Source organism: Neofelis nebulosa, chromosome 15, assembly GCF_028018385.1.
Source record: "Neofelis nebulosa isolate mNeoNeb1 chromosome 15, mNeoNeb1.pri, whole genome shotgun sequence".
In the NCBI taxonomy this organism is placed as follows: Eukaryota; Metazoa; Chordata; class Mammalia; order Carnivora; family Felidae; genus Neofelis; species Neofelis nebulosa.
Genome location: NC_080796.1, coordinates 20,702,784 through 20,721,918, shown reverse-complemented (window position 1 = coordinate 20,721,918; position 19,135 = coordinate 20,702,784). Strand labels below are relative to the sequence as shown.

At 37.3% G+C, this 19,135-nt stretch overlaps 1 protein-coding gene across 10 annotated transcripts in view; it reads right to left on the bottom strand.

Annotated features, from left to right (window-relative positions):
- The window catches only part of DNM3 (dynamin 3), a 575,498-nt gene that overhangs the window by 473,019 nt on the left and 83,344 nt on the right, over positions 1-19,135 (bottom strand). For all 10 annotated transcript variants that reach the window (XM_058702389.1, XM_058702383.1, XM_058702380.1 and 7 more), the window contains exon 2: positions 11,241-11,314. In XM_058702389.1, coding sequence (XP_058558372.1) covers positions 11,241-11,314 — 74 coding nt within the window. The remainder of the gene's footprint in view (positions 1-11,240; positions 11,315-19,135) is intronic.

Genomic DNA, 19,135 nt, shown 5'->3' with positions numbered 1-19,135 from the left:
TAGTCTAAGGTCAGATAACTATAATTTCTGGCTAGGAAATGAGGCTGAGAAAAGCCTCAATGCCTTCTTTTAAAATGGAATAGAGACAAAGAGACCTAAAGAATTGGAAAATAATTGGCAAATTATTGACAACTCAAAAGTCATCTTAACCTCACAATCAAGAATGGAATTTTATTGAAATATATATTTTTTCATTTCCTTTCAGGAGAAATATAATACCTTTAATTTAGTCACTTCCTTCCTAAATGGAAACATATGTAGCATTAAAGGGCAGCCATCTACCTGTGAAGAAATAAAATTTAAGTCAGGTTTGCTTAGAATAGCTTTTTGACTTCTCTCAAAATTTTGAGAGTTGAACTAAAATTGTTGTGGACTTCATAATGGAAGATACATAACTGAAAACTAGAACTTCTAAGTCTATTAATCAATGTGTAACCAATATTTAAGCTAAGAAAAAAGGACAACAAAAGAAAAACGGTAAAAATGGTTTTAGAGTGTTGTCAGCAAAAATAAGAAGAAACAGGGTGGGGGCAGGGGGAGGGGAGGGGAGAAAAATGAAAACCCAGTAATTCACAGTGGGATCCCAATATCCAAGCATAAAATGAAGACAGTTAAATTTCTTGAGTTATACAAATATTTAAAAGAGCAGTGATCTGGAAAACACAACCAAACCAGATTTAAAGTAGGTCTGAATGAAAGTGCACAAATGACCGTTTTCCTCCCTCATAAATAAGGTTTATAAGAATCCTGAAAGAGAGCCATTTGACCTCTCCATGAAATAGATTACAAATGTGAGAATATGTGTACTAAGTCTTGTCGTAATATATGTAGAGAGTCTCTACATGTCTATCCATTTAACAAGAATGTTATTCTACCTACAACCTTTGGGAGTTCATTTATTTATTACATTGTGTCCAACATTCATGGAATAATAACTCAAAGCACCCCCCAGAAAAACAAACCCTTTAATCCCTTCTATGCCAGTGATCCTCAAACTTCTTAGAAAAACCAACATCCCCACTGTCCAATACCCTAATATATTCTAATGTATTTTTGATAGTTATATTTTCCAAAATTAACATTGGATGCTTGATAACTGTGACAGTCCAAGGGGTCAATGGGACTTCCTGGGCTTATCAAGAAATCAAGGAAGACCCCAGCTGCAAGGGTTGAGTGGATATGCTCTGCTGTTACAGAGATTTCACTTGGATGGTTTTTTTCTCTATATATTTATGCCTGGAAAGTAAGTGAGTTATGCAACAACAAAATTAAATGTTATTAGAATCTCAACCTCTGACAGTCTATGAAAATCCTGAGATACACATATATCAAGTTATGACATCGTACACCTTAAACTTACACAATGTTATATGTCAATTATATCTAAATAAATCTGGAAAGAAAATATCCTTGGGCTCTTCAAATACCAGAGCCAAATATGCTGGTGTCTGAGCTAGATGCCCTGGCAGCAGGAAAATACCCGTCAGCAGTGAATGAGTGCCTGTTATGTTCAAAGCACTGCACTTAGACCTGTCTAAGGACTCTATGACCAAACAATTAGACAATTTAAAAAATAATAATAGATAATACCTAAAAAAAGAGCCTATTAAAGGGAAGAAGGAAAGGTAGTTAGGAAAAGAAAAGACCAGTGAAAGAATTAGATGAAACTATTATGAATGTTTCCCAAAGTGTTTATCAAAGACCAACAGCTTACAGAAGAACTTGACAGTAGTTCTTTAAAATGCATCCCACTGTTTTGCTCCAGACCTACTGAATCAAAACTTCTAAGGAAGTTTCCAGATCCTTAGGAATCTTATGCACATTAAAATTTAAAAATAGCTATATTCAAGGGACTTTCAACTATGAATCTGCACTTTATATGGTAACTTGCATTTTATAAGGAAGGCAATAGGGAACCAGCAATGGAGAACAAGGTCAAAGCTGTAGTTAAGAAAGAATGTTTTCAGAATCACATTTGTTTTTACATGAGGTTAACTTGTTACAATGAAAAAAAAATAAACATTTAATCCTCTGCAAAAACAGACTATCTTATTCTAAAATATCAATTTGAATCAAATTCAGATATTTATTTATTTTTTTTTTTTAATTTTTTTTTTCAACGTTTTTTATTTATTTTTGGGACAGAGAGAGACAGAGCATGAACGGGGGAGGGGCAGAGAGAGAGGGAGACACAGAATCGGAAACAGGCTCCAGGCTCCGAGCCATCAGCCCAGAGCCTGACGCGGGGCTCGAACTCACGGACCGCGAGATCGTGACCTGGCTGAAGTCGGACGCTTAACCGACTGCGCCACCCAGGCGCCCCTCAAATTCAGATATTTAAATATAAAATGAATGAGACATAGTTTTAAAATATTTTCAATGTTGTTATTCAAAAAAATACTTGAGTGTATCAGTCTAATTTATGAAGCAAGAAAACAGGTCCTGAGGCACTGTACATATAGCAGGACTCAAAGTCTAAGTAATCTGTAAAATCCTTCAAAAAGCTCACCTGTGAGAAGGTGACATTTCTCTCTAGAATGAACTATTCCCTGACTCTTGTGGTAGGAGGCAATACCCTTTGGCTCAGTTCCACCTAGACTCGCAGTGCTGTTCGAGTGGCCCTGGAGAGGGGCCTCAGGGTAGAGCCCTCACTTAGAACATGGGGATCTGTGCCTGCTGCTTCTCAGGCCTGCTGCCTGAACTTTGTGTCTCCACCCCATCCTGTTAGTCATCTGGTGTCTCAGAAACAAGTTCTCTGGCTTCTGTTACTGAACATCTTTATTAAAATGGACGCTTAAAGCAATTCCAAGTTCCCCCAAAAAACTGAATAGTAATAATTCTCTAATAAATTATAAGTCATATGCAATTTTTGAAACACAGACATGTTACATTGTGCAGTAAATGTAATACAAAGGTGGCAAATCAAATTTTGATGAATTAGTAATATATTTGACATGCATGAAAGGAGGAAATACCAAGGAAATCTTTCACAGAAGAATATTTCTGTAATTTGAACAATTAACTTTAATTTATCCATTTTGAAAGTTCTAATTCGTAGTATCTTTCTTTCTTATACCAATGTCATTGAAATAAAGGAGTATGAAGCAATATAATAGCATTTAGAGAAGCATTTTAACATAAAAAAGTTCTCCAGATGACAAAACCACTTATCCTTAACCATGACCTACAGGCTTTACTTTTGTAAATTCTTAACAGTAACTTTTAATGCAAAGAGTGATGGATTCTACTGTCTTAAAAACCCACCTCTCCTGAAGGAAGTATATCAAACTCCATATGGATCATTTCTCTTTTTTAAATAATTTTTTAATGTTTATTTATGTATTTTTTGAGAGAGAGAGCCTGAGTGGAGGAGGGGCAGAGAGAGAGAGGGAGAGAGAATCCCAAGCAGGTTACACACTCAGCACAGAGCCCAATACAGGGCTTGATTTCACGACCCTGAGATCATGACCTGAGCCTAAATCAAGAGTCAGACGCTTAACCAACTGAGCCACCCAGACACCCCCAAGTGGATCATTTCTTAAAGGAGTGACACTTTCAACACACTCAGCAGACCATCAAAAATATTATATTCAGACACATTTGTTTTCTCAGTTTGACATGTCATTAAACCAGTGAACAGCAAGACTCATTATTGAAAAGAAAGAAACTAGTGGCATGCTGGTAAATGTTTAACAATAGCTGGCACCCTAAGGAGGAAAAAGTCTTGATTCATAGCATTTGCCAATTTCCGTAGTGTAAGTACTCCTACCATGACCAACTTCAGGTTACTATCATGATGTCACCGAATACAGAAATGAAAAGAGAGTTGCATAATCAGATCTCAGGAGCTGGCAAAAATCAGTTTCAGCATGGCACTGGAAATGTCCACAGGCATTGAAAACTGTCCCCTTGTCTTAGCAAGACCCCCTACCTACTCGCTTGCCCTTGACACCCCAGTCCTTACCCAACACTTCATCAGTGCTTTGTCCAGCTCTTGTCCTCCCAAGCCAAACCTTCAGAAATCCCTCTCTCTAAATCCAAACTATCAAGACCTTATCACTTAAAAATGTTATCTTTGTTAATAAAACAGAGATGGTATTTTTTTCTCACCTTCCTCACAACACTGTATGATTTCTTAGAATGCTCTCCTGTACTAAGTACTAAATTTCCCAAAACAAATTACACAGAATAAGGCTTAGGGTCTGTAATTAACTTTTTGGCTTTGTTTAGCAACTAATACGTAGCAGGTGGAGACAAGCAGTCAAATGTTAGTAAATGAGCATCATGTTGCAAAGTAAATGATAATTATGAGTTAATCAAATAATTTATGTATTTACTATTCACATATTTATGCTTCCTTACATAAAAAATAGCCCAATACAAATATAAAGTGTATCCTGTAATTATAAAGGGAGCGGCTCAAGGGGCACCTAGCTGGCTCAGTTGGTAGAGCATGTGACTCTTGATCTGGGGGTCATGAGTTCTAGCCCCATGTTGAGCATACAGTTTACTTAATAAAAAATAAAGCAAACAGTTCAAGTTTCCTATTTTTAAAATGCAATATTATTAGTGTCAGAAAGACATTAGTAACAATCCCTACTCCTACCAACAGTGTGGCCTCTGACAAATCGCTTAACTTTGCTGGGACTCTTTTTCTAAAATGGGAATCATAGGGGCACCTGGGTGGCTCAGTTGGTTGAGCGTCCGACTTCAGCTCGGGTCATGATCTCACAGTTCGTGGGTTCGAGCCCCATGTCGGGCTCTGTGCTGACAGCTCAGAGCCTGGAGCCTGCTTTGGATTCTGTGTCTCCTCTCTCTACCCCTCCCCTGCTAATGCTCTGTCTTTCTCTGTCTCAAAAAACAAACAAACATTAAATAATAATAATAATAAAAAAATAAAATGGGAATCATAACATCTATCTCAGACGATTCTTACATGATAATAACTAACGCTCAAAAAATGGCAACCACTAAGTGTTATAGCTTTCTAAATAGTAACTGTCTAGGGTTTAGCTACACTTTTATAATAGTTTCTTAGAATTACAGCAGGAAAATCTCTGCATTAGAACAGGAAGTATCCACATGATGTTGAATACCCCCTGTGTGCTCTGATATCCCATGCCTCAGGACCCAGTGCAACCACAGCCTCAGGTCTACCTCTCCCAGGCTCATACTGCCCACAGCTGCTGTCTCTGAACCCCTGAGTCTAAGACACATTCCTTTGTAGAAAAGCCAGGCTAGCAGCCCTCCTTAATTGGAAACAGAAACGAAAATGCATCACTGGGTTTTTAAGAGTTTCAAAGCCTAGTAGAAAAAAATCAAAAGAGACAGAAAAAGAGTTACTCAATTGATTTTGATTTTTTTTAACGTTTATTACTTTTGAGACAGAGAGAGACAGAGCATGAACAGGGGAGGGTCAGAGAGAGAAAGACACGGAATCTGAAACAGGCTCCAGGCCCTGAGCTGTCAGCACAGAGCCCAACGTGGGGCTCGAACTCACGGACCACGAGATCATGACCTGAGCCAAAGTCGGACACTTAACCAACTAAGCCACCCAGGTGCCCCATTTACTCAATTGATTTTATGCTGACCAGTACAGATTTCATTTGATAACCTGACGATAGATATATGTATATATAAATAAATGTAAATAACCTAAGATAAATTGGTAAAATTACTTTAATAGTACCATAAAAGAATAAGTTACTATAATCAAATGTATCTTAGGAATGCAAGAATGCTTAAATAAGAAATTTATAAATGTAAAAGTGAACATATCAAAGAGTTTTTTAAATGATTATATCAATAAATGCCAAAATGTCACTCATTAAAATTATATATCTACCTATTAGGTTTTAAAATATTTTTAAAACTGGGAATAAGGGGCCTCTGGATGGCCCAGTTGGTTGAGCATCTGACTCTTGATTTCAGCTCAGGTCATGATCTCTCACAGTTTGTGAGATCGAGCCCCATGCTGGCTCTGCACTAAAGTGCTGAGCCTGCTTGGGATTCTCTCTCTCTCTCTCTCTCTCTCTCCCCTTCTCAAAATAAATAAATAAACATTTTTAAATGTTACGAATAAAATAGTTCTTTACCAGGAAAAACAAATAGTAAATAGTATATGCATAATTTAACACAAGACACACACCACTGGGAGCAAAACATGGTTCTGGAGTTCCTGGTTAATGTGGTCAGACATTAAAGAGAAATAGCAGACATATTAACGCAAATGAGAACAAAAAATGATCATTATTAGCAAATATCTTATCTCCTTTTGGAAAAAATAAAGTCATCACATGAGGAATCTCACAACTCTACCACTACAAGTACAGACTTACTACTAGTTCCTCCCATAGTTTCTTCTTTCCATGTGGTTGCAACAGAAAAGGTATCCCTTCATCCTCCTCATGAGTAAAAGAATTATCTCAACCCAGTAACCAATCCCTGAGTCACTCTATTATTTCATTGTCTTACATTCAGGGGCACCTACTTTAAGGCCCTAATCCTACTATCATGTTCCTTCAAGGCACCGGGCTCACAAGACCCTACCCAAGCAACAGTTTCAGCAATGCTGTCTCTCTTTACCCCATTTTCTCCCCACTACCTCCTCTCTCCACTCCAGCCCTACTGGTATCCTTGTTAAACTTCAACCACACAAGTAGCTCCTATCTTAGAATCTTCTAACTTCCCTCTGCCTACATAAACGTCGGCATGGATTGAATGCTCACTTTCTTCATCATCTAACATTCTATGGTGTTGAGTTTTTTTATTTTGTTTTGTTTTGTTTTTTGGGTGGTTGTTGGTTTCTCCCCAACTAGAACGTAAGCTCCATGTTGCCAGGGTTATTTGCCTGATAGACAGGAGTCATTCAATAAGCACTGAATGAATGAATGAATGAATGAATGAAACTATCAAGATAAAGTAGTATTTATGGGGGCACCTGGGTGGCTCAGTCAGTTAAGCATCTGACTCTTGATTTGGGCTCAGGTCATGACCTCATGGTTTGTGAGACCGAGCCCTGCACTGGGCTCTGTGCTGACAGAATGGAGCCTGCTTGGGATTCCCTCTCTCCCTCTCTCTGTCCCTTCCCTGCTCATACACATTCTCTTTCTCTCTCTCAAAAATAAATCAACTTAAAAAAACAGTAAGTAATATTTATGGAACTGATCCCAATTAGGATCCAAAGGCACAAGTAAATTACAGCAGTGACATCTATCCCAGCTTGCTTCTTTCAGCCATTGTTAGCCCCCATCAACCCAAACCTATAGTCATACATGGGATTCCCCTATGAACAATTCACGTAGAGTGGAAAAAAAAATAAGCAGAGTTCTTAGCTGGCATCAGCTAGAATATAGTGTTGCAATATAAAAACCCCAATTTGGGGTTCATGAATGATTGTGAAAACAGCAGGTTTTCCCTAAGGGAAGAATTTCTAGTCTACTTTGCATGAAAAGAGAGGTGGTGTGTGAAGTATGATCCTCACTAACTAATGACAGAATGGTCAGGGGCTTAGAAGTGACAAGATGGGGAGACTGTTAACAAAAAGGTATAAGGAAAAAGCATGTGAGGTACCTTCTCAAAAAAGCTCAACATGTAAGTACTCACCCAAAAATCCCCAGTGCAAAGGAGATTATCTATTTTCTCAGCTATCTCAGTATTTGCATGGTAAGCATTTATTGAAAAAAATTAGGAAATTCTAAATATAACTAAATAACTATATATATATAACTATATATATAGATACAGGTATATAGATATAGTTATATAGATCTATATATAACTATAGATCTACATATCTATATAACTATATATAATTATATATCATATATATATGTGTGTGTATATGTACACACACATATATATATAACTAAAATACACAAGAGAATCAATTAAAAATATTTAATGTCAGGGCACCTGGGTGACTCAGTCCATTAAGCCACTGATTCTTGGTTTAGGCTCAGGTCACGATCTCATGGTTCATGAGTTTGAGCCCCACCTCAGGCTCTGCGCTGATGGCATGGAGACTGCTTGGAATTCTCTCTCTCCTTCTCTCTCTCTGCCCCTCCCCTACTCTCTCTCTCCTCTCTTTCAAAATAAATAAATAAAATTTAAAAAATGCTTTAATGTCAAATGTAGAGTAAAATGGTTAATTTAAAAATTAAAAGTAAAAATAGCAGCGTTAACATAATCTGCAATGAGAGATTAGAAAATATAATGTAGGGGCATTTGAGCGGCTCAGTCAGTTAAGTGTCTTGACTTTAGCTCAGGTCATGATCTCACAGTTTATGAGTTCAAGCCCCACATCAGGTTCCACGCACTGACAATATGGAACCTGCTTGGGATTCTCTCTCTCCCTCTCTCTCTCTGCCCCTCCCCCGCATGCAGACTCTCTCTCTCTCTCTCAAAATAAATAAATAAGTATTTAAAAAAAGAAAAGAAAAGAAGAGAAAAGAAAAGAAAAGAAAAGAAAAGAAAAGAAAAGAAAAGAAAAGAAAATGGGGGGGGGAACCCTACTCAAATGACAAGAACAAAATGAACTAAATATGAATACCCTAACTAGAAATGCACGGATGCTATATAATCACGAATTTTACTAAGGAAAAAGAATATTTGAGCAAATGAAAGGATATAGCATGATCTCTGGACTAGAAAAAAAGTGAATATTTTAAAGATATCAATTATTCTTTATGAATCTATAGGTTTAAAATAATTTTAGTGGCAATAGCTTTGTCTTTATAAAATTATCCTAAATTTTGCCAAATAGAAAAGAGCCCCTAAATAAAAATAGGTAATGGCAGAAGACTACAAACATGACAGATGGATATTAAAGCAAATTATAAATCCACAAAAGTAAAACACTGTGTTATTGGCACAATAAAACAGAAAAGATCTTCATAAATAGATTGCAGTAGGAATGTGATAGAAGATAAAGGAGACTGAAAAAAATAGCTCAGTATACATGAAAATAAATTTCAGATAAAAAGAGAACTAAATGTTAAAGATAATTTTACATATGAAAAGGAAGAAAAGTGGGCTAAGTATTTACTTTTTGTGAAAGATACATGTATAGATTTTACAACCATAAAGAGTAAAACTTCAATACGTCAAAAATTTTATGACAGAATTTAAATCACCAGAAGAACAGGGACTTTGTCCTAGTTACTGCCATATCTCAGAGCTTAGAATAGTGGCTGATGTATTGTAGATTTGTAAGTAACTTACTTTTATCAAATGATAGCATGTAAGTCCATTCCTTTGGATCAAACTTAGTACAGACTTTTTTTATATTAAAAAATGGTTAAAAATATCTACAATTTCTACCCCCAAAAAAGTCATCTGGGATTTTTATAGGGATCGCATCAAGTCAGTAGGTCAGCTTGGGAAGCACGGCCATCTCAACATTGCTAAGTCTTCCAATGAATGAACACGGATGCTTGTCCAATTATTTAGATATTCTATAGTCTCTTTCAACAATGTTCCATAGCTTTGAGAGTACAAATTTCACACTTCCTTTGTTAAATTTATTCCTAAGAGTGTATTATTTTTGAGGCCATTATAAATGAAATCATTCTCTTAATTTCATGTTTTGAATGTGCATGAGAAGTTTATAGAAATACAACTGATCTTTGTACATTGATCTTGTATCCTGCAACCATGCTGAACTCGTTTACTAGTTCTAATAGTTTTTTGGTGGATTCTTTAGGAATTTCTACATATTTTATCATATCCTCTATGAATAGAGATCATTCTACTCTTTCCTTTCCAATAATATGGATGGGGTTTTTTTCTTTCTTTCTCTTGCCCAACTGCCCTAGCTAGAACCTCCAGCACAATGCTGAACTGAAGTGGCAAGAGTAGATATCTCTGCCTTGTTCCTAATCTTAAAAGGAAAGCATGCAGTCTTTCACCATTAAATATGATGTCAGCTGTGGGCTTTATAGTCTATGACCTTTATCAGGTTAAGGAAGTTCTCTTCTGTTACTATTTTGTTGAGTGTTTTTATAATGATGGGATGTTGGACTTTTTCAAATGCCTTTTCTGAATCTGTTGAGATGATCCTGTGATTTCCTGTTTTTAATTCTACTGATATGATACATTACATTAATTGCTTTTTAGATGTTAAACCAATCTTGCATTGCTGAGATAAAACAAGCTGATTCTACAATTCACACAGAATTTCAAGGGACCCAGGGTAGCCAAAACAATCTTGAAAAAGAACAAAACAGGACTCACATTTCTCAATTTTAAAACTTACTACAAAACAAGGGTAATTATGACAGTGCAATACTGGCACAAATATAGAAATACAGATCCGTTGAATTGAATTGAGAGTCCCAAAATAAACATATGTTTATGGCCAACTGATTTTTGATAAGAGTGTCAAAACCATACAAATGATGCTAGGACAAACTGGCTATTCACATGCAAAAAAATGAAGTTGAACCCTTTCCTTATACCATATATAAAAATTAAGTCAAAATGGATCAAAGACCTAAATGTTAGAGGAAAACTATAAAATTCTTAGAAGAAAACATAGGGGTAAAACTTCATAACTTTGGTTTTTGCAATTTATGAGGTGTGGTTTTTATGAGTACTTTCAAAGAAATTGGTAAGAAAAGTAGTAAAAATCCTCAAGAAGAAATAGGGAAAGATAAAAATGCCAATTCATAAAAGAAATATAAACACCAAATAACACAAAAAAATCTAACATCACCAGTTGCTAAGAAATAAGAATGAAAACAAAGCTCATTTACCTACCAAATTATCATGGTGTTAAGGAGTAGGGGAAGCATAGCACATTAGACGTAGATATAGATACACATACACTTGTACATATGAATACAGATATTAGATGGATGTTGAATTGTTACTTAAAAAAATTCCCAAACACACACACTTGTGGAAGAAAGTAAACCAGTAAAGTATTTGTAGTTAAACTGTATTATAAAATTATATAAATAAAAATTATATATATACATAATTACATATACATTATTTTCTTGGCATAAAAAATAGTAGGTGTTTTAAAAGCCTACACACAAATAGATTTTCCTTGTGATGTAATCAAAGGAATTAAAGGAACAATGAAGAAGAGAGCATTTGGAGAGAAATGCAGGCCACTGCCCAGAGCGGAGGGTTCACAAAAACATTTCTGTTGCTACAACCCAACACCCAGGAATGGAGGCAACAGGTACTACAGCAATGTGCTCACTCATGTGGCAAACATCCTTATTTATTACCTGCTTTGGAAGTAACAAGCTGCAGCACAAGAGGCCGTCTGGTTACAATGCCCGACCCTCGAGGGAGAAAGTCCCTAAAAAAAAAAAAAAAAAAAAAAAAGAGAGAGAGAGAGAGAGAAAGAAAGAAAGAAAGAAAAGAAATAATAGATTAAGGCATTTTACATAATTCTGATTACCTACAAATTTATAAGTCAAGTTCCACAGTAATTCCCCTAATTCCCAACCTGTCAGTGCATCACATGTCCAAAGAATGCTAGGCCCACTTTATAAAAGAATCATGTGCAATGTAAAAAAAAGGGAGGGGGGAAGGCCCCTTATATTGAATATTAATCCAGGTGTATTATCATAATGACCTCACTAGAATATGTCACTCATTCATTTAGCTGTAATCAATAAAAGTTTACATTAAATTACTTTGTATTTTCATTTCACATTCATTTTCAGAGAGTCAGTATTTATAAAAACATGTGATACAGAAAACTCCTTTTGGTAATTAAAAAATTCAGTGAGGCACCTGGGTGGCTCAGTCACAGAAGTGTCTGACTCTTGATCTCAGCTCAGGTAATGACCTCACAGTTCATGAGATAGACCCTCACCTTGGGCTCTACACTAACAGCTGGGAGTCTGCTTGGGATTATCTCTTTCTCTCAGTGCCTCATTCACTCTCACTCTCACCTGCACAGGCGTGTACACACTTTGTCTCTCTCTCAAAACAAATAAATTTTTTAAAAAGATCAATATTAGCACCATCAAACACTGACCATTATTAGAGGTAAGAAAGGCATTTTAGACCATGCCTTCTAAATATCCTGAAATTGTTTCCAATAAAAGGTCACACATAAAATGCAGGATTAAGTAGAGATACATATTGTGTATGTAGAAATTAACAGCAGAAAAAACACTGAAGCTTGAGGTTTTTTGTTCTCGCTCCTGATAGGTGAGAGTTTATTTAAAATGGGAGTTTTTTAACAAATAATAATTGTGTTTTAAGTGCATGTTAATATACACTAGACCAATAAAAAAATGCAGCTAAGAAAGTATTTTATAATTACATCTGCAATGCCACATAAACCAATACTGATTGTGCAATGTCAAATTCATTAATATACCTATAACACAGCTTTTAAATGCATTTAGTTTTTTTAATGTTTATTTATTTTTGAGAGAGAGAATGACAAAGTGGGAGCGGGGGAGGGGCAGAGAGAGCAGGTCACACGGAATCTGAAACAGGCTCCAGGCTCTGAGCCATCAGCACAGAGCCGGACACAGGGCTCGAGCCCACAGACTGGGAGATCATGACCTGAGCCAAAGTCGGACGCACCGACCGAGCCACCCAGGCACCCCTAAATGCATTTAGAATGCCTCACAACTTCTGGAAGATTCATCATTTTAAAAGTCACAAAATTCCATTCAAAATAAACTTCTGACTCAATGGCAGTGTTTCTCAAAAATGGTTCCAGGACCACCAGAAAGCGTTATATATCCACAGATGTCCAGGATTCATCCTACATCTACAGATTCAGAATGCCCAGGGGAAGATGTGCAGTATCTGCACTTTGTTTTTTTTTTTAATGTTTATCGATTTTGTTGAGAGAGAGAGAGCAAGCAGGGGAAGGGCAGAGAGAAAAAGGGAGAGACAGGATCCCAAGCAGGTTTTACAGCTGTCAGCACAGAGCCAGACACAGGGCTCAAACCCATGAACCATGAGATCATGACCTGAGGCAAAACCAAGAGTCTAACGCTTAACCAACTGAGCCCCCCAGGTGCCCCTGCAGTATCTGTACTCTTAACAAACTCCAGGGGTTTCTGATGTCCACCATGGTTTGAGAAACACTGACTTCAAGTCAGGATACATTACTCAACAATTCAGTGGGTGATAATAGCATAGGTCATACTATGAGTTTTGTAAAAATCTGGCAGAACAGAGCTTCAACACAGTGGGATTTCAAGGAACAACAGCTTATAAAAATGGCAAAGTCCAGTGAGAATGCTACAGAACCCAAGACTTTAGCTCTACTGGTCCTTTAGAATTGGAGAGATAAAATTAAAATTTCCCCTACTACACATAATTTATTTTGCAAATGCTCATGTAAAGTCTAACAGAGGAAATGACACTGAACAGCCTCTTAACTAAATTAAAGCTTTCCTTGATTCCAAAGGACTGTTTCATTTGGAATACCATATGTGACTAAAATAAATAATAGTGAAATTACAAACTTGCATTGATCCCGAAAATGGCAATCTGAAATAAATAATATTATTTATTCATTAAAAAAATTCACTGAGAAACTAAAACGTGCTGGGGAGATGCTGTGGGCATCACCCTACACTAGTTTCACACCAGAAGTTTGAAATCTAATGGGAAGATAAAGACATGCACGTAGAAGACCATTAAAGAAGGGAACAGAATGGGGCGCCTGGGTGGCGCAGTCGGTTAAGCGTCCGACTTCAGCCAGGTCACGATCTCGCGGTCCGTGAGTTCGAGCCCCGCGTCAGGCTCTGGGCCGATGGCTCGGAGCCTGGAGCCTGTTTCCGATTCTGTGTCTCCCTCTCTCTCTGCCCCTCCCCCGTTCATGCTCTGTCTCTCTCTGTCCCAAAAATAAATAAAAAATGTTAAAAAAAAAATAAAATAAAATAAAAAAAAAAAAAGAAGGGAACAGATTAACTACACTGGAGTTCAGAAAAGAGAGACCAATACTCTCTAAATACATATAATGAAATACCCTTTTAATATTCTCCAGGAACTATATTAGAATATTTTCTAGTTTTTATGGTTTCAATAATCACTTAAAATTTAATCAGAACAAGGACAGCATCTACTCTGTGTCTAAAACCAAAACCTAGAAAAAAGAAGTTAACTTGATAATCAATATGGATAAAGGGAAAACAAAACAAAAGTCCATAGCACAGACTGGGGGGGAATCTGTTTGAGCTATTAGGACTCTGAATGAGATTTTAGGATGTATAGACAGATGATGCCAAAGACAAATAAATATTCACATCTTAAATGCCTGAATAATGCCATTTAATGAATCAATAAAATATTTTCTTAAAAAATAAAAAGAGGTAAAGAAGAAGGGGGAAAAGGAAAATGGAAGAAAGAAGTTTAGTTACTTAATACCTTCCTGCTGAGATCTGTTTCAACTCATGTTTATGGCCATCTATTTATAATGTAGATTTAGTAACAATCCCTTTGAAATATTATTAAAGCAAAATACAATGTATCAAATATTTTAAATAACAATTACCATGTGTTTGACTGAAAAGTAAGCCCACAGATACATCTAACATTTTTCTCTACTTTTTTTTATTAAACAAACAGAACTTTGCATGAAAAGTAATAAATGGAGGGGCGCCCGGGTGGCTCAGTCGGTTAAGCATCCGACTTCGGCTCAGGTCATGATCTCACAGTTTGTGAGTTCGGGCCCTGTGTCGGGCTCTATGTTGACAGCTCGGAGCCTGGAGCCTGCTTCAGATTCTGTGTCTCCCTCTGTCTCTGACCCTCCACCTGTTCATGCTCTGTCTCTCCCTGTCTCAAAAATAAATAAACGTTAAAAAAAATGTTTTTTTAAGTAATAAATGGATTCAGGTATCCAACCTCCTTTCTTACTAACTCATACTTACTGGCCCCCTTCCATCCTACCTCCGATACATATATTCTCACCAAAAATCAAAAGATTTGGTAACCAAATCCTGCTATTTGGAAGTCTCTCTGGACCTCACAAGAGTATCTAAGTGCAACAAAGCACTGGAGAGAAATTTCTCTCTTCTGACGACTACGTGACTGATCTGGCATCCTGAAAATCCATGTCATTCTGATGATCCAGCAGCATGAAGACCATATGCCCAGCACATTGCTGCTGTGAAAAGCTGAGGGGTGAGCGCTCAAATGAAACCCAGAGAGCCTGGCTTTGAGCCCCAGTTCTGCCAATGAATGCACAAAATTCTCTTTAAACCTTAACTTCTTTTGCTACTAAACTGAGACAATCCTATGGATCAAATGAAATGCAACATATGACAACTTTTTAAAATTTTTTTTATGTTTATTTTTGAGACAGAGAGACAGAGCATGAGTGGGGGAGGGGCAGAGAGCAAGGGAAACACAGAATCCGAAGCAGGCTCCAGGCTGTGAGCTGTCAGCACAGAGCCCGATGCGGGGCTCAAACTCACCAACCGTGAGATTGTGACCTGAGCCGAAGTTGGATGCTTCACCGACTGAGCCACCCCGCACCCCTAATATAGCAACTTTTTAAAAACCAAACCACTATAGAAAAAAGTAGTACTATTACCATTATTGTTGCTATAATATAGCCACAGCATGTTTTCCCTGATGTTGCCGTATTCTCTCATCTCAAATAAATAAATAAATACATAAAAAGCCTCCACACATAATATTTTAACATTCATGAATGGAAGTTAAAGATGAAGAGCCACAGACCCCACTTGAACTGTACCCTTGGTGTTGACTAGCTGCACTGGTTCAGAAAGCTCAGTTCCTTATAGCTGCCTCCAGCAGGGAGTCAAGACACTGATACAAACAATTATGAATAATTCATTAGCCATTGCATGCAACCATCCACTTGAATTTTACTATTTTCTATGCAATAGGTTGGTTCTCCTGTATGTATACCTTATGGGAAAATTACTTTGCTAAATTAATGCAGAAAAAAATGACTTGCTTTTAGTTACTGTGGATTTAAACTATAATTTCTATTTATGGTCATGTATATAAAAATATAAAATTTGCATGCCATTTTTCTCCAGCGTGAATCTTCAAGGTAAAAAATAAGAAGAGTAATCTGAAGGGGTGCCTGGGTAGCTCAGTCATTAAGTCTGCAACTTGGGCTCCCGTCATGGTCTCCTGGTTGGTGAGTCCAAGCCCCACATAGGACCACCTGCTGTCATCACAGAGCCTGCTTCAGGTCCTATGTCTCCCTCTCTCTCTGCCCCTCCCCCGCTCTCTCTCTCAAAAAGTAAATAAACATAAAAAAAAAGAGTAATCTGAAGACTAAGTACCATTTAACTAACTCTACTCTATTGACTGAGTGTCTTATTTATGTACTTATGGTTGGATTGTACAGATTTTAAGGCAGGAAGAGCACTTCCTTCTCGATGCCACATACCAGCTACAACTCAAATGCCTTCCTTCTCTCTCAACCCACCTTAATAAAGCATTAATCTGCACAGTCTTAATAGCTGCTCTTCGGACAATAAATCGATGTTCTTTCATGGTTTCCTGACTTCTGCACAAAAAGTAGAGAACAATTCCCACTCTATGGTCTAAGAACCATGTTGATAATATTTCTTATTGGCTCTTCCAGAAACTTAGTTTACCAAGAAATATTGGTACTGGACCACTATGAAATGACTGACCTTTGGAAGCCTAAAAAAAGGAGAGCAGACTTGCTGTATCAACCAAGCTAAAAGAAGTTTTCCCATTAGCAACAAAAAGTAAATATAGAGAAGTTTTTCTTTAAGACAGATGTTGAAATGATCATTAACCAGATGATTTGCTTAATAAATACATGTTTTAGTATCTGCCCAGACTGAAGACACGAGGCATAACTTACACTGTCCAAGAAGTTAATTCATATAGCTGATTCATTCAAAGATAAATAAGCTTAGTCTTAGAAGAGAATAGCATGTAAATGATACAACAAACACGACAGGTATATGATTAATTAAGCTCCACACAAGGTGAGATATTGACATAGATCAGGTAATAATCTATTCTGCTTGGAGGAAACGATTTCAGAGAGGCACAGGTAGGAGGCACTCACAGGGGATGTACAGAGACATGGAAGAGCGAAGTAACACAGAATATCAAGGAACTGTAAATATTAAAGAGAGGTCACAATGAGGTAGAAAAGAGTCTGAAGAAGAAGGCAGGACCGGACCTCAGAGGCCTCCACTTGTATATTCTTTTTTCTTCCTCTAAGGCACTAAAGAGTTTTAACTGATCAGATTGGCATTTCAGAAAAATCCCTGGGGGACTATACAGACAATGTTGAAAAAAAGAAAAAGACAGGGAGACCAGTCACTAGCTTGTCCAGGTCACTGAGGATGAAAATAATAAAGGTTAAGCTCAGAGCAGTAATGGCAAGAGACCGAAGACAACAGAGAGAACGGACAATTGGCAGGACGTAACGATCATTTTGATATGGAATGACATGAGATGGAGGAGTTAGAATAAATCTCACAGTTCTGGTTCGGTTAGCTGGCTGAATAGTGGTGCCATTAACCAGAACAGGAAATACAGTAAGGTCCAGTTATAGCTGTTATTTACATAGTATTTATCATGTGCCAAGCACCATTCTCATTTGATCCTCAGGTAGACGCTACTGTTATTCTCACTTCACAGATGAGGAAGCTGAGACACAGAAAGGTCACATAATTTTCTCAGGGTCACAAAGCTACTAAGTGACAGATCTAGAACTCGAACCTAGAGAATCTAGTTCTGTGCTAATGTGACCATTAGACTACGCTACACTGTAAAGGAATGGGGAAGAAGATAAGGGGATATATTTGTACATACTGATCCACAGATGTCTGGAGAATATCAAAATGGAGACAACTACTCAGACTGAGCAACTGGAACTCAGAATAAAAATCCTGTCTAGAGATAATAATCTGACAGAAATCCATGGGGCAGGTAGTTAAATCCAAGAGAAAACACAAATAGGAATGGAATAGAGAAGAGTGCTGAATATAGACTAAGGAAAATACCAACATTTAATGGACACTGAAAGAAACAGAACTGACAGATCGAGAAGGGGTCTACAGAGAGGCAAGCCAAATACTATAAATCAAAGGTATCCCTAAAGTCACACTAGCCTCTTAGTTACCTCCACCTAGATGTCTCATACTCAAGTTCTGCAACTCATTATCATCTACCCAACATGCTTTTCTTCCTTCATTCCCAATCATATTCCACATCATCAGTACCCACATGTTAGCCAAGCGAAGTACATGGAAAGCATCCATCCTTCATTTTCCTCTGTCTTCATGCTCTTAATTGGTTACCAAGTCCTGCTGATTCTACCATCTTGATATCTCTTAAATGCAAAAAAGCTCTCTTCTCTATTTCAATAACCACTTCAGGTACCACCAATGCTCATATACACTACTACAATAATCTCCCAATTAATTTCCCTGCACCCAAATTGGGCATACTCTAACCCAATCTAAACCAATCAACAATGACATGCCCCATCACATCATTTCCAACTCTAAATCATTCAATCATTCTCCATTGTCTTTAAAACATGAAATTCAAACCATCAACAAAGCAGATAAAAAGTCGTGTTCTTCTGTGGTAGTCTCCACATGCACCTGCAATCTCGGGCTGAGTGCATCGGCACACTCCATATTCGCCTCCTGGGATGCCCATCTCCCACTTTTCCCTCTAGCCAACTTCTACTTGATCTTCAACACTCACCTCCATATCATTTTCCCTTAGAAGCCCTCCTTGAAATCTCCCATGCATACTTCTATCTAAGCTCTTAACATACACATGTTACACTGGTCTATTTACATGTCTGCTCCCTCACGCCTGTGTTCTTCCCAATGCCTCCTTCAGTGCCCAAGCATTAAATATTTCTCATACTTTCTACCTACCCATTAAGGAAGATTTCCAATAGCCCCCTATATTCATATCATGGAGGGAAAACACTGTCCTATCTGATTCCACAACCAGCAGATAGCTAAGTGGCATTTTACATGTACAGAAAGAACAGATAAGAAAACTCTCAATTTATAATTTATTGAGGTCATTTAAGTTAACATTTTTATTATGAACATTAAGGTCAACAATACTGGGGCATCTGGGTGGCTCGGTTGGCTAAGTGTCTGACTTCAGCTCAGGTCATGATATCATGGTTCGTAAGTTTGAGCCC